The sequence below is a fragment of the Daktulosphaira vitifoliae genome, unplaced genomic scaffold, assembly GCF_025091365.1.
Source record: "Daktulosphaira vitifoliae isolate Bord-2020 unplaced genomic scaffold, ASM2509136v1 Scaffold_2, whole genome shotgun sequence".
NCBI classification, from domain to species: Eukaryota; Metazoa; Arthropoda; class Insecta; order Hemiptera; family Phylloxeridae; genus Daktulosphaira; species Daktulosphaira vitifoliae.
In genome coordinates, this window is record NW_026099573.1 from 21176057 (window position 1) to 21192833 (window position 16777).

Here is a 16777-nt window from a genome sequence, read left to right on the forward strand (position 1 = left end):
CTCAGCAGGGGTAACCACAGAAGATACATAAAATTATTTTTTTTCCTTCAGTTTTAATTACAATATTCAATACTTACATAATATATCTAACACTTTGGAGTCTTCCGTTTTTCCAACAACGTTTTGAGCTTCACATCTCACAATAGAATTTTGGTATTTTCTGGTTACGTTAGTCATCCACAATTCTGGCGTAGTCTCACCCGAAACGACCTGGTCATTAACGAACCATCGGTAGGTAATTTCCGGCGGATTAGCCTTAGCCATGCACAGGAACTGCACGTCAGAACTTTCGATTAAGTCTTTACCTGGACTTCCAATCGTCATAGTCACCTGTAGTCGAACGAAATGCTTTTTATTTCTTAGAACAAAATAGCTTAAATGAAATTCTACAGTATTTTTATTTTTAATAAAATATGATATTAGTAAAACGACTGGCATCTTAATTAAGATTGAATGATAAATTATTATTGTATCATACTTTTTACCCCGATCATCCGATTCTTCGGGAGATCTATTTTTAACACAGAACCTCCATTATTAATTAAAACTTATTATTACTGAGCGATTCATCTATTTATACGTGCTGAAACATCAGAGAAATTCATGAAGAAACAACGTACAATGCTAAATAATCACCAATTGAATATGAACAATTTTGCAATCCGACCCATAAAAGATGACCCCCGATAATCCGAGATAAATAGGACAAAAATTGAAACTAAAACTAAACTTTAAATAAAATTAACCAGGCAACAGAACTAAAAGCACTAATGTAAAAAGTGTTCACGCTTTGGCCATTGGCCAAACGTCTTCTTGTTTCACGTACGTGCACTTATATGTGTGTTGCTTGTGCCTTAAGTCGGTCGTCCGTAATTAAGTTTCGAAGGCCCAAAAAAAAAAAAAAAAAAAAAAGTACATAGAAAATTGAACGTGATCCGTAGGTAGATTGACTTTAAAACCGAAATAAATGCAATTAATGGAACTAGTTTTATTTTAATTCGTCCAACGCTACTGATATAATATTTCACACTTCATACACATCATGTGCTATGATTCGGAGGAATAAACATGGCAAATGAACTGTGATTTTTCCAACTTAAAAAACACACGAATGTTATTAATATGACCATTAAACAAACGTGTGTCATTTAATGAAACGCCTTTGCGGTGTCGCATGGGAAACGGATGGATTTCAAACATGTGTAAAACCGGTGGTACACATAATAAGAAAAGCAAAAACAGAAGAATTAAAATAAATAATATCCCTACCCGATGTCTGTAAATCGGTTATTACCACCGACAACAGTCGTGATCCTTGTGTTTCACTGGCGCAATAATATGTTTAATGAGATATTATTATACACATCATACGGTCTGGTCTTACGATATATGTGTATATTACAGTAGTGTGTATACTCAGTACTCGCGGGGAGAGACGAGGACGAGACCGCGACGCCGTACACAGACATTTCTTGTGTATAGGATTTCATTCCGTTTTGTTTTTTTCTTTTTATTATACTATATGCTTCCGACCGAAATGATCGTCAGACGGTAATATATGCGTTGTTTTTTCTTTTTAATAAACCCTTGCGTTGCGCGGCGTTAGTGTTTAATAAAAAAAAAATAAATTATAGTAATAACATCTGATAAATTTCAGAGCGGTAGAAAGCAGAAGCTGTTCGTGATATATTCTTGGGGTAGTCGTTATTTACATGAAATTGGAAATTATATACACGGAACAATTCCTATAATTTATACAGAGACGTCTGGAGGAGGACGAGCATTTCTCAACGTTTTACTATTACACAACAGTTGTGTATGGTTTATGCACTCTTTTATTGTTGTTGATATTTAATAGCATTCTCTTGTTTTGTCAAAAATTAACAGAAAGTAACAGAAACGGAGAGAATGAACTTTACTCGCGGTCGATTAAAACTAGTTAGGTAAGTTGAGACAGCCGTCATAATATTAAACGGATCGTTTTCCCTAAGAGAACAGCCGACCTCGTCGACTCCAATGGAACCAAAGAATTTTCATAAGGAATTCATTAACCCACGCATTTTTTGTTAGCATTATGAAACAACGAGCGGTTATTTATGAGGAATATCCTATTGATATTCACACTAGCGGTTTACTCTGTCGGAGAGCACATATGGCGCAACATTGAAATAACCCGTTTTCGGAATAACATCTAAATTCGTTGAAAATTATCATACATCGATAAGACGACCCATTTTTCACGGAACCATTTTCACTAAAACTGCCATGCAATAATAATAAATTAATTTTAAAACAATGACCGCGTATTGCCAAACGCGTTTGCACATCACTTTTTTTCGGTTCACTGAACAGTTGACAAATAAATATAAAACTCGAACTTCCAGAAATTAGTGTGAAACAAATTCGTATGTTCGAATTTAATATGTCTTATCCAAACAACTGACATAACATGTTTATCGTTCACGCATTTCTTTAAACAAAAATTAATCGGTTTCTACTGATAAACAATTGGTTCGAAAATTCAATAAATATAATAGGCGTATGATACATTTTCACACCTACGTTACATTTATATCTCCTCGACATCGGCGATCATTCTCTCTTACCGTTGTGAAAAAGGGTAGAAACCGACGACCGTTTGTCCGACTACTATATGAAATAATTATTATTCCATTCACGTTGAGGACGCAATCAGAGGCACCAACGATTAATGTAACTACTATTATTATTGTAACGCGGTTTCAGACTTTCAACCCCTTCTACGACTGTCACTTGAGCGGCGGACTAGCATTTATCTGTTTATTGTGTCGGCCAGTCGTCAGCTCTACACCATAATATTACTTCTATTATTATCATTACCGCTGTTATTATTATTATTATTGTTGTTGTTGTAGTGGTATTCCCACGAATCAGACGAGCCGTCAGCCTGTCAGTACTGTACACACTGTCCCTATTGCGTATCCTCCCCGACGACATAATCGAGAGCTGTTTGTTCGTCCGTCGTTGTGTAATTTTCTATATTATTACTTTTTTTTGTTTACTAAACCAAAGTCAAAGGATACCGAGAGTGAAAAAAGATATGAGTGTAAGTCATGCGTCATGGAAAACTCGAAGAATTCATCTAATCATCGAACGAATAACGGCTGCGTTGAACGTATTTCAGTCTATCTTAAAGTGATAGTTTTATTTTAACACCCAACTATTATTCGAAAGCCAAAGAGCAATTAAAAATAAATAAGGTTTCTTGCAAATTACCCGAGTAATTTGTTAAACTACTTAAAATGTTTTGTAAAGTTATTAAAGGTTAAAACACTGGTCAGCGAACCTCGGTAATTAGCTACGCTAATGAATTGGTGTACTATAGACCCTGAAAACTTTTTGATGATTTCCAAGTCCCTAATTTATTTAATGGTCAGTCAAAAATAAATTTTATCAGGCTCGACAATCATCCTGTAGAGTGTACACGAGTAGAACATTCATCTCCGGGTTGAAACACAAAGCGCCCTTTTTTTTAATGATGGTCAACAACAATCCACTACTTGCTGCGTCTTCCTGGGCGGTTTTAAAAACGGCTGCAGCAGCTTATGTTATACACTAATATTATATGACGATTATTCGTTTTGTTTTAATAGTAGTGTTTATCAATAGTACGTATCGTAACCAAGTACTAAAAACTACTTGCTATTACCGATAATTAGCGGTAGAATGATTAGAAACGTTTTTTAGTAATCACACCATAAATTACCTTTTCCAGCGGCAATGCGTTTGTAATTACGTTACTCGAGGCGGAGTAGAGGGAGGAGAAGGAAAATTCAGTGCGCGGCGTTATCCGAGAGAACTCGAGCGATCGTTGATTTGTGTTTGTCATATCTGAAGAATAATGGTTTAAAAGATTAGAAATCTTAAAAAAAAAAAGTAAACACAACCACGTCCGAAAATTCCGCCGGACTAATCGAATCAACGATCTTAATTTGTCATTTGCCTGTGGTAGTGAATACGGTTATTGGATTTCTATGAAGATAGAACGTCGGGAGGTACGATAAAAAAAATTCTCCGACAAGGTTTTACGTGTGAAACACTAGCAGCTAATAATATGGTAATACTCGTGTGTCCGCACTGAATTATAATTAATCCAAGTTGTGAGTACATACTGACGCGACTCGGAGATACTTATCCAAAACGAGTTTACGCAATTCGAAATGACAGTAACTCGAGAAAACAGATCTCTTATGGTTTTTATTTATTTACTTTTTGCGGGTCGATTATTATATATAGTATCGGTCAAACGATATTATCTGATGATTAAAATTTTAAGTTAAAAATAAAACCACGTTGTACACGTTTTCCTCGCTGTAAGCCGAACTCCGACAGATAGACACACGGTACACATCTCAATATGAATACATTATAATTTTAGGGTTTGTAACCAATACCAAACAGCTTTCTTTAGTCGACTTCAAGTACAAGTGAATGTACTAAATTGTAAATACAATAATCCTAATATGCTTGTTTACCGAAACCCAGCCCAAAAGCGCCCAAGGGTACAAATTGAACAGCGAATTCCAGCTCAAGATCTATGGCCTCGGCAAATCGATCATTTAACCTCATTTTGTTCGCGTTATTTATGACAATATTTAACATGCCGATTATGAGACTCTGCAAGGCGGATGGACATGATTTCGTGTAAAGTCGCTGGGTGCTTGTCGTCATCACAGTAATAACATTAAGAACGATTATTTTGATTATGTGTAACATTTAACAGTTTTGTTCAATTACTCGGTTAATTTTCGCGAGCGTTCTACTCCGTTACGATAAGAGTGCGCGTGCGGTGAAAAATAAACAGATCCTACTAAAACTAATTTAAATAAATAAACGCCATCATCCATAATGAACATCATAACGATTAAATTCCATTGGATAGATAAGTTTTTTTTTCTATTTTAAAAGAAATAAACCCCAAGCACATTGACCTTAATGCGATCAGAATCGCTTAGGCTAGGACACGTTCAATACCATAAAAACAAATAATTTGACCGGTAATATATTTCTTATGATAATTTTTTCAATCCTATTACAATTTTTATTTAAACCGAATCTTCTAATTTTTCGATAATAACATTATTAGCAGTCCAATTTTTACGACCGGTCCGAATACAATACACGCCCAACCATTTAATTGCACGTTCCCGGAATGAATTTATTGCACATATTTTTACAACCGAAGAATTGGATGGGTAGGGTTATCTTTCGTAGTTTATTTCTCTATTAGTTCAAAATACCAGTGTGTTAGTTGTGAACAGATTATGGTTTTAGTGAAATGCGCCGGGTTTGAGTGTGACATCTTCAACTGTACCTACCTCGTGTACACATCAAAATAAGAAAAAAAAACACACAAATTAACCCGACCAATTAAATATGAGAATACGACTTCACGAGGAATAATCACACGCATAATAAATTAGTTAATAATTGACTAGGAAATCTTGTACCGGTTTCACGGGTAAAAAAAAGACATTTTCTTCTAAATGATCGAGTTATCCAAAGAAGTGAACACAACGTACACCGGTCGTGATGTTATCGATGTTCACCTGTTTCAATAACACTAATTAACTTTACACAGATTTTTATTTTGATTAATTACACAGTAGAATTTTAGTATCGTCGATGTAACGATCTTAAAGTGTAAGATTGTGACGGAAATCTAATAATTAGATCCCGTATTTTGATAGAACTACTATACAGTATTCTTATGGAATATTATATTAAATAGCTTGTTTAAAGAAATATATATTGTATTATTTTTATGATATTGGTAAAAAAGCGCTAATAAACATTTATTTTCCGATCAAATGTATATATATTGTTTCTGAGAAATGTGTATCCGTGTAATTGATACAAACGGACGAATTGAATATTAATTTTGAATTCTGGCCAATTTCCATTTGAATGCACGTGATGGATATTTGAAGCGACTATTTAGCCGAAACGAGGCTTTCGTGGAATCTCTTCGACCACATTATAACAACATACAGTCGGCAAATTTCGAAAAACTTTTATAACCGAGCAATTACTCTTTTCCGATGCCCCGTGTTTCCCAGAACAAGGGGCGTTTTAAGAAGAATAACAACGTAACGATCGACGAATCGGATGAAACGGTAAACCTCCAAAGTTTTAGACGTATTTCCGCGAATAACGTCCGACGTCTCTGCAACAACATAACGCAACTTATACGAATATCGGACTTACCTTGGGAGCGTATTTGATGTGTAGATGAATTTTCGTTCGAAGCTTATTGTCACTGGCAGTGCTCTGTGCCTGGCACCACACTGAAGTGTTGTGGTATTCTTTTCTGGGTATCATTTTCAAAACTGACCGCGTAGAAAATCGCCGGTTATCAGCAGCCATTGTCGAGATATAAGACTTGACGCCTTCGGCGAGTGGAATGCCGGTGCCGTCGGTCCAAGTAATCTAAAAGGAAATACAATTTATTTATACTTGGCCTAATAATTCATTACTATTTAATTACACGAATTAGTGTTTATTGCGGTTATTTACCAGTTAGTATTGATCAGTCATAAAAGCGCTACAGTAATGTAGCAAATTTGAAGAGTTAACCGATGTAAGAATCGTTTTACTCTCCGACAGACACGAACAACAACAACAACAACAGTAATAGTAAAACGGAACAATTAGCGGCGTTATCCACCGCGTGACAAACGAGCTGTCGTTTGTAGAACCTTCGCGTCAAAAAGTAGTTCAATAATGTCGAGCACGAATAATTGCTTTTGACCGCCGCCACCCGGTAGCTTTCGACCACTTTTTACATTCTCAGGAGCGGCAGAGTTTGTCCAGACCCGGTTGATGAACAACGCCAGTGTATTAAGACGGGAATGGTTGTTTAAGTGCATGACACGATATAATCGACGATAGTTTTTAGGGGTAATTCTCAAGTCGCGCGTTTCGGACAACAACGGGAACGGTTATTATTATTTCAGGCGCTATAGACTTAGTATGCGTTCGGCGCGTGTGTGTTTAACTCCTCGACATATTATTAAAAATCGATCAGGACTCGACAAAGTGTAATTAAGTAATAATAACGTGGCGTCACCGCATAATCGTTGGGCGTTTAAAGGCGATTCCGGGAAAACAACGGAGCTGTATAAAAAAATTAACAAATTAACTCGAAGCCAATCCTAGGCGGCTATATAGCCGGTTCGCCGTAAATCTGTAATGCCACACTTGCCTTTACAGTGACAACGGGATATTTTCCTCGGCAGCTTTATCCCTTTTAAGGCCGTCTTAAAAGTTTGGAACTACGGTAGAGTGTAAGCGGTGTAACGTCTCGCGGCCGAACCAAAGGAATTTACAGAGAAAGGTCATTTGACACTGTTGAAACTTAAAGACGACAAACCCTTAAGCCAAGACGCTCTCGCCGAGTTCTATGTAGTGTGAAATAATATATACTCATTTTAAGATGGAACGTATCCTATTGATTTTACCCGAATACCACTAATCCGGGTCCGGGTTGATAGTGTTATTCAAAAAAAAACTGTAAATAACAATAGTATATTCTCGAAGAAAGAGAAGATTGAAGCAATAGCACAGTAATCTTGCTTCGGCTAGAAACAACCGACAATAACAATAAAATAAAAACCACCGTGACTTCGTATGCAACGGGGTGTAAGTTAAGTGAGTGTATATTAGACTACATGTGCACACACACACTGAGTGGTATATACTTACACGCAGCACACACAACAGGTGCAACACGACGTTTTCCTTCACATAAATCTCAACTCGAGTTAACCTCGACTGTTATCCTCTTGTCTACTACACGGCAGTTCCTCGTGAAATGAATGTACTTTTTTTTTTTTTTTAAGATCTTTTAAGTTGCTTTTCAAAGCGATTTTCCCGAATCTTTTTACAGTATTTTTCGACTTTTTTACATCGTATTCACAAGCGCGTCGAGTCGAGTAGTGATACAGTACTTTTTCTCTCCAACTCGCATTTGCATATAATACGTGGCGTTAAACCTAAAGCCAATTTCTTTCCTTTCTCCGATTAAATATATAAACGTATCGTGTACGTATGAACGTGTGTGTGTGTTTGTACAATAACCATCAACTCGACTAAAAGCGCCACTCGCAATGACCGAGTTTTTTCTTCGAACTCGTTACCTTTAACTAGCTCAAATTAAATTACCACATGATTTTAGCACCAAATTTCCGCGTACGTGTACAAGTGTTGTATGGGTAAGACTAGTACAGACCGTTTTACTACTCTCGGTGCTTAAAGTATTTTACTCCGACGTGACGTCAATAGTTCTTCAACATTACAACAAATGGTCATTAATATAATTAAAAATCCTGGATTCTGCGATTTCGTTAGAAATGAAATACAGCTTAGGCAATAGGTGTAGTCACATCGCAGAGTTATGGTTTTATCGACTTGTGGAGGAGGAGGAGGAGCAGCATGCACAGACGATTGCCGTGTTTGGATTAGACTATATGAAACACATTGCTCACTTCCGAGAGTTGTTTTATCGGTTTTGAAAGTATTCTTTTGAGCCGTTTAAGATTTTATCGTCGGCGGATAAACGTCAACGGGTTTTAACAGCAGCTGTTGCAACCACAAGCTTCCGCTACTTAGAGTCTCCCGCGAGATATTTTCCTTGGCAGTTATACGTTTCCATATCGATAAAAGTTACCCTAGAGCTTTACACGCATAATTATTCAAAATGTTATTCACATAAACAGAAATTCTCGTCGGCAAACGTGTCGAAATTCCTATCGATAAGTACATGCGATGATGATGGTCCAGGTGTCAATTTGTACACACTCCCACAATTCAAATATACATTTACCGGATACCGGGTAACGTTCGCGTGCTCCCTCGGGGCGTATGCGGTCATATACATACACAGACATGCATGGTAATAGAACGGCGGCCAGCAGCAGCGGCAGCAGAACAACAAAAAATAATAGGTAACGAATTGGAACTATTAAAAACCATCTCGAACAAGTGGCGTGTTTCAAACGCATGAATAAAAATGGTAAAAATTAATTTTTAAGAAAAACATACACCTGACCGAAACCGTTAAAAATCAATAGGTCGTTATCGAAAACCAACGATTGGTCAGGTCAACAAAAAACACACAACTCAGTAATTGGGTTTTTCCATTTATAAATACTTGAAAGGTAAATTTTTATATATATTTGTTTGTCGAAAACAAATCTCCGGAGAACTGAGAAACATTGTTGTTTCAGTGAATGTTTACATTGCGCTAATGTTATTAGGTTTTCTCTTAAGTCATTATGTAATAAAACTTATACGACGGTAGTACTGTAAGGGCTGAATTTCTTTGAAAAACGAGACGTACGTTTCCCGGAAAATATGAATAATTTGGGAATTATTTTTTAAAAAACGTTTGAATTACTTAACATTTATACACATTCGAATTACACGGTTTCCCCTATCTTGAGATTATACGTGGAATGGAAAACCGTCATTTAATTAACACTGCGTGGATAGTACACCACGACATTTAGATGTCAACCAATATTAACAAAGCGTTTACTAACTAATTTCAACTACCAGCGTAAATTCGCGTTAAACGATACTTATAATAAAACTTATGATACTCTAGTTGTTATTTTAAATGAAATGTAAATTACCGAATAATACAACGGTAAAAAAAAAAATGAAAAGATCATAAATGTCTGAAATCGAAAACCCCTCGTTAATTATTTCTTTCTTATATTTATGTTAACACAGCAGAAAAACATACAACTGGACGTAACGTCATGGAAATTATAACAGCAGTCTATGTGTTTTTCCTGTTTGTTTATTTTTTGTTAAACATACGCAAAAGGATAATGATACTTGTGTAATCCCAAGTCTGCAATGCACTTATATTGTTCGGTATTTTTGCCGACAGAGTTTAATTTTTTAAACAAATAATATTTTACTGATCGTTATTTTGGTCTGTTGAACCCATCGCCGACATAGGCCCGGCGTTGGCAGCAGCAGGTACGCGACGGGTTAATAATTTTCCAATCTTGTCGACCTCGATAATTTATCCGCAAACAAAAGGCGGAAAGCGCTTACGGTTAAAAATATATAACAATACAGGCCGTAGCGCAATCCTTTATGAGGTATCAAAAAAAAAAACACCAACAACGTTAAATCAATTTAAAAATATGTTACAACTGTGTCGATAAGTTTCTAACAAGGCCCTTATGAATTTATTAAAACCGTTCGAGTGTCGTTCAAGGCTTTTATCATGTCATTGTTTACCGACCGGGGAAAAGATATTTTTCTTTTTTTGTTTTTCTACGATTTTTAGAATACGCCGAGTATAAAGCGCGCCACATGAAGGCTTTATTTATTTAAAGGTATAACTTTGACAGAATGTCACCCAACGGAACAACCCGACAATAATAAGAGATTAATTAAAATATTAATGCTTTTGGACAATTCTGAGGAACATGCACTACTATTGTATTGCGCCAGTTATGCTTTGACGAGTGTTTGTCGGGCAAAACACAAGCACATAAAACACACGCGATAACGGACAGTTTCCATAACGTCGCACTCGACGATAACGGATACTGTCGATTTTTTCCATGGAATTCCAACATGTCGTAAATGTACGGCCGATACTGACTAATAATAATAATAATATTGTTATTATTATCATCGTATAACTGTTATTATAAATCCAATGCCCGCGGCCGGCGTATTATAATATTGGCGATGATTTATGGACCGTGTGTGTGTCAGCGGCTTTGTGCCTTAAAAACAGGACAAGCGCCGTTTCCAAGTTTTCCAAAATTATTATCGTTGTAATGCCATGGCGAAATGGCCCCGGGGACAAGTGCGTCTTATTGCGCCATTCTACAAAACGGAGTTTTCATTGACCCGTACGCAATAAACACATTCAGTGTTATTGTTTTGTAATGATGGCAATAATATGGCCCAAGTCGCGCATAGGATTCACGGCGGACAGACACACTGGCCTTTTTGAGTAATGACATTTGGATAATTTTGCTGCGCCCGCCGGTTAATGGCAACTCGTTAATCCTCGACTCGCAATGCGATGGGCTCTCGGTGTTTGAACTATTTGTGTTGGTCTTTCGGCACGAGACGCGCGTGTATTTTGAACGCGGTCCTTGGGCTGACCACGCGTTATATTCCAGTGCACAGTATGTGAAACCGCGGGTATCTGTGTTTTGGTGAGGGGGCCAACAACAGGAGAAGTTCTCTGCGAGAGAGTGACAGACTAACAAAACTAGTGCCGGCGGGAGGCGACCACAGCGGTGGGTATACAACCGTCCGGCCGGTAGTCTGGAAAACTTCTGAATATTTCAAGTGTCACAATTAACCATCCGGCAGATGAACACACGAAATATATTTATTACCGCGCATATCGTTAAAAACGATTAGTGCGCCTTGTGCTCATCACTAAAGCCTTTGTGGAATTGTCGTACATTTTATTGATAGGCGCGTGTAACGGATACATTTGATTTTTTAATAATATCAAATGAGTCTAGCGTTGTTAAACGAAGAGTAAACACCTTAGTCCAGTGCTGTACTAAAGTCTAGCAGTGTTCATTTTTGTCGACGGCAGTCTAGTGATCGATATTGTAACTTAAAATAATAACGAACATATTTCTGTAGCCTATATATATATATATATATTTTTATTATGTTTTTTTATTCTATTACTATAAAATATTAACGTATCAGTATCGAGTCGTGTGTTCGAGTTTATATTTAACCTCTGTCACCATACATTTCCACCGTATTGCGTCTTAACTACATGCGTTTTCTGAGCTCGGCGTTGTTCCGAGAACAAATAAATATTAAATTATTAACGGACCTTTTAAAAGGTCCGCAACACGCGTAGCAAAGCTAAACGATATAGCGCATTGGCGGGGAAAAGTTGAAAAACGGCAGTTTTCCTATTGTAGCGACCCGAGGTCGGCTTGGAACTGTGAAAAATCGGGTTGGACTTTTCTAATTATTCGCACCCAAAGGGCTCTGGTTCGATAAGTAGGAACATAAAGTTATTTCATGCATTCGGCCGAGCATGGATAATTTACTCGGATAAGATGAAATGAGAAGTGAGAATTTACCACTCGCCGGTGCAAATTGCTTTTAAACGACCGTTGAAAAGCAAATGACTTAACGCCACGGATTTATGAGACCGTGCACAAATGCAGTAACTTTTTTTTTTATTTCCATTTTATTGTCAGAATCTCAATAGAGACGTCGGGTTAAGTGAAACGCTCGGCGAGTGTAGCTCGAAAATCTTATGGCCAATTCCATTGTAATAATACGAATGTTATGACTCGCGCTCGTATGATTGCCACTCGGAATGCGATAAAAAACTTTTTCGTTTTATACTTGTTGGACAAAAAGATATCGCCTAGACACGAGTGAATGACGACGTTATTACCTAGGCACGTTTAATATATTAATATAAGCGAGCAAATGCCGCACGGTCGTTCGTAAAATTTATAACAATAACAACGATTTGCTCCCCAGGCGATGTGACAATATTTTTTTCCGTTTACCACTTGTTTTTCGTATTACCGTCAACTGTGTTCACAAAAAATACGTGGAAAATTAAAACGCAAACAAACTACATTAAATGATATTAATTATGGTACGCGTAGTAGTATCTGACAGGTCGTGATAATCCTTGTTTACCTATGTATTTTATGCGACTTGGATTGTAACACAAATATGGCTGTTGTTATTATAAAAAAAAAAGTCATGATACGCAACTTGCTTTTTGGCTTTATTGAAACGGTTTCTTTTTGGTTTTATCCGAAGAGCAAAACTGTTGTCGATATGAATGAAACAATCCAAACCCGTTTTCGTTAAATATTTAGTTAGGACTCCGGGGCGGCGTTATTGGATTACGCTTAATAGGAACTCGTGTTCGGTAATATTATTTTTATTGTACTCGAGTTGTACATAATAACACTTGCACTATTATACAGGCGTCCGGGATTAAAAACTTAAATCTGGTTGCCGGGAGGGTGTGGGGTGTATAATTATGTGGAGGGATTAAACAGATTTCGTCTGGAAATTGGAATTTACCGTATCTAATTTTTTATATTGACCGTCGTCGTCTCGGTAGTAATTTACGCATACCGCGCGTCTTACAAGAGATGGCCGTCACGACTTTTTTATTTAGTGGTGCACGCGTAAAACAAGCTGCTTCTGGTGCCTCGATCCGACAATAGAGCCGCGTCCGCCCAAATTCTGAATATTTGCACTTGAATTCCACGCGCACACAAAGCAATTAGTGCAAAGTGCAAAATATAACATTGATACTTCGCCTCGAGTTTTATTTTATTAATGTGATAGGTAAAAGAATCGTAAAAACACACACGTTGAACTTTATATACCGAAACGATAACACTTCCGTTAAACGGTTCCGCAGGATTCGATATAAACGCAATACTTTCGCGTACGTGAACCACTTTATAATGTAAAAAACATTACGCAATAATAGTATTACTATATTCGTCTATTGCATCATCTCATGATTTTGTATAATAAACAACCATCCAGCTCGTGTGTATCCAAAATACACTCGAAAACTATTTTATTGCCTTTTTAACAGCTCACACGGCAAATAAGTTTTGCTGGGTGAGATATTTACCGTTGTCGGGGAAAAGACATGAAACTTTAAGTAAAAATATTGATTTTACTTTTGCAACCTAATACTTTAAGTACGCGGCAATTAAATATTCGTCGACTTGGTGTTAATAAAAATATATTGTAATACGTTAATTGGCCGAGACGACTTAACGACGAACAGTTTTCAATACAATCACTATAATAACACGTTAACACGGTAATTACTTGTTAGCTGATTGTCGGCCGAAACAAACAGCTTTATTACAATGACATAAAACCATGAAATCGATGTTCATTATGCAAAAAAATAATAAGCCTAATAAAAAAAGAAATAAATCCTTTACAGAACAACAAATGTACGGCTTACAATAAAAACGCCGACGCTGTACAAACATTTCAATTTGTCGGTAAGTGCCAATGCCCAGTGAACACACCAAGGAATTAATAGTTTGTCTCGTATAACGTGAATAATTTAAATTAGCGACACTTAATTAAACATAATTATTGTGATGAATAAAATTCCAACTGGACACCATAAAATTGTATACTCCTCTGTACTTGCAAACAAAATTTTAAATCCACGTTTTATTTATTGTGTACAATATCATAGGGATACAACATCATCATATTTTTAGTCTATACGGTGTATCCGATTCAATTTTACGGTGGGTGCTGTCAGTTGTTGCTGCACTTTATGATGCACGACTTCTATTTATGGGCGTCTTTTTTTAATGGCTTCCGATAGTTATACTATGGGCTTCCTTTCCCGGGTTATAAATATTATTATTTTAGATGTTTCTAAACAGATCGAACGGATCCCATCCGGTTGAACGCCGACAGTGTAGAATTATGCAACGACTGGCCCATAGATTTTCGAAAACACGATAACAGTTCTTCAGCAGACTCACATAGTTGCCGAAAAGTTGAGCCAAACACGTAAGCCCTTTTCATAGTGAACAATTTAGACTCCATACCCAAAGTAAACTACACTGCCTACCTGAGGATGCTAAAATCATTCTTTGGAAGTCGTCCAACAATCAAATATTCTTAATATTAACTTCTGGTAGGACGAGTTTTTCAATAGAACACTTTATACTGTGGCGTTACAATATAAGTGGCCGTCATTTAAGGCACAGCGGGTCGTTCCTGTTGACTAATGTGCAGGCGCTTAAGGTTTTACCGCCCACGTACATTTTATATTGTTATTATAAGCCACCGCTTTCATGATGTCGAACGGTGTTTGACAGTTACCTACAATATTAATGCAAGTCCCATTGTCAGAATAAAATAAATATACTTAATTAATTACAACAACTCGGCGATATGATTGCAAGGAAACGACTACGCGAGTACGTTTCAATTAGATTACATCTGAGAAGTTTTGCCAAATGTAATACGCGAGACGTACATGTTTTTTTTTTTTTATTGCAAACAACAACTTTATTGCGCGATTAACCCAGCCACCGTTTCAGCGCATGCTGTCAATATAAGTACGTTTTAGCCGTTAAACGTCAATAAGATGATGATGGACGAGTGACTATACCCGACCGAATATATGCGAAAGCTGGTGCAAAAAAAAGTCATTATAATATATTATACGGTGCTCCGTTCCATCAGAGTCAACGACGATGTTTTTGAATGGAATTTTAATTAGCAGGGGTCACACGTGTGGAAATCTCCAAGTAATTTTCATTGCGTTTTAATACAATAATAACATTATTAGGCCGTGTGATGTGCAGATCGTTCGATTTAACGGTGCATAATCATCCGAATAATATAGCAATGTAGAAAAAATTAATCTATATTGTAATAGTAGAGGTGAAAACGACCAGCGCACAGCTTTATTTTTAATGGGTTTCCTTTGTTTAGACATGGGATAAAAAATCTCATTCGTGCTTCGCCGCCAATTCGGAGGCTTCGAAAACTAGTTTGATCTCAGAAATCGTTTGCCGTAAGCACCTACCAATTATTTTTAGTATTTCCTACCTCCGCTGCAGCAAACACTATTTTTTGTTCCACTATACATATATCGGTACACCGGTTTTTATTAAGCCGGCTACTCGGACCGATACACTTATAAATGAAAACTACTACCTGTCTGCCGCCGGTTCACGGACAGCCGTCGTTGCCGGTAATTAGTCGTCATCGTCATCGTCGTACACACGGACAAGAAGAAGAAAAACACAATAATGATAATGTAAGAGTGTGGAGTAGGGACACGAGGAGGAAAACAGAGTTCAGGTTATAGTGGACGTGATAGCGGGGAAAAAAAAAAGTGTATCACGAAGGCGAAATCAAATTACACGACCGAAAGGGAAAAAAATGTAAGAAGGTAAAACAAGTAACGCTACCAACAAAAATAATTAGTGTTGTAGAACGGACGGAAGGTCGTATGGCCCATCAGTACAAATCTACTAAGCGAATGAAAAAAAATTGCGTTTTCCAGATAGTTTCTTTGGTTCAACGAAGCTTGCAAGTTTTTTTTACCCGACTCGTTCATAACAATATTATTACACTGCGGTCGGTGTGTGTGGAAAATGTACTTAAAGGTCAATTAGTAGGGCCTGGGTAGCCCAATGAGAAAGATAGCCAAACAACGCATACTTAATATGATAATGGAAGTAAAAAAATGAGGCGGTCAACCACAAACGACTCTAATGGTGTTACTAAATATTATATTGCTAGGTTGAAAATATCAGTCTGAAGTTTTTACATAAATCCTTAAATAACTAAAATATAACAGTCTCTTATTTGAACTCATTGAAATGGATTCGAAATTTTTAATTAGTTTAGGCGTAGGGAAATTCTATGAATCGTCATAACCCCACAATTAAAAAATTTCAAGAAAAACTAAGGTCGATATCATAAATATCGACCTTACTATTATAAATAATAAACCCTACTAATATTTTATAAATAAAATAAGATCAAAAACCTGGGTGTTAAAAATAAAATATAGATCTCCTGAAATATCATCTGATGTTTTCAATATATTTTTACTGGGGCCCAAAACCAGAGCCTGAGGTCGTTTTGATTAAAACATTACGATTTAATAAATTTGATTTGTTAGAATGTTAACTGTAAAAATTATCAATTTGTTGTAGTAATTAACACCAACCGC

At 36.7% G+C, this 16777-nt stretch overlaps 1 protein-coding gene across 1 annotated transcript in view; it reads right to left on the reverse strand.

Annotated features, from left to right (window-relative positions):
* LOC126899655 (irregular chiasm C-roughest protein) overlaps window positions 1–16777 on the reverse strand; it is a 58658-nt gene that overhangs the window by 6146 nt on the left and 35735 nt on the right. The window contains exons 4-5 of the mRNA XM_050674714.1: window positions 6247–6468; window positions 78–330 (exon numbers count right to left, since the gene is read on the reverse strand). Of these exons, the coding sequence (XP_050530671.1) occupies window positions 78–330; window positions 6247–6468 (475 nt within the window). The remainder of the gene's footprint in view (window positions 1–77; window positions 331–6246; window positions 6469–16777) is intronic.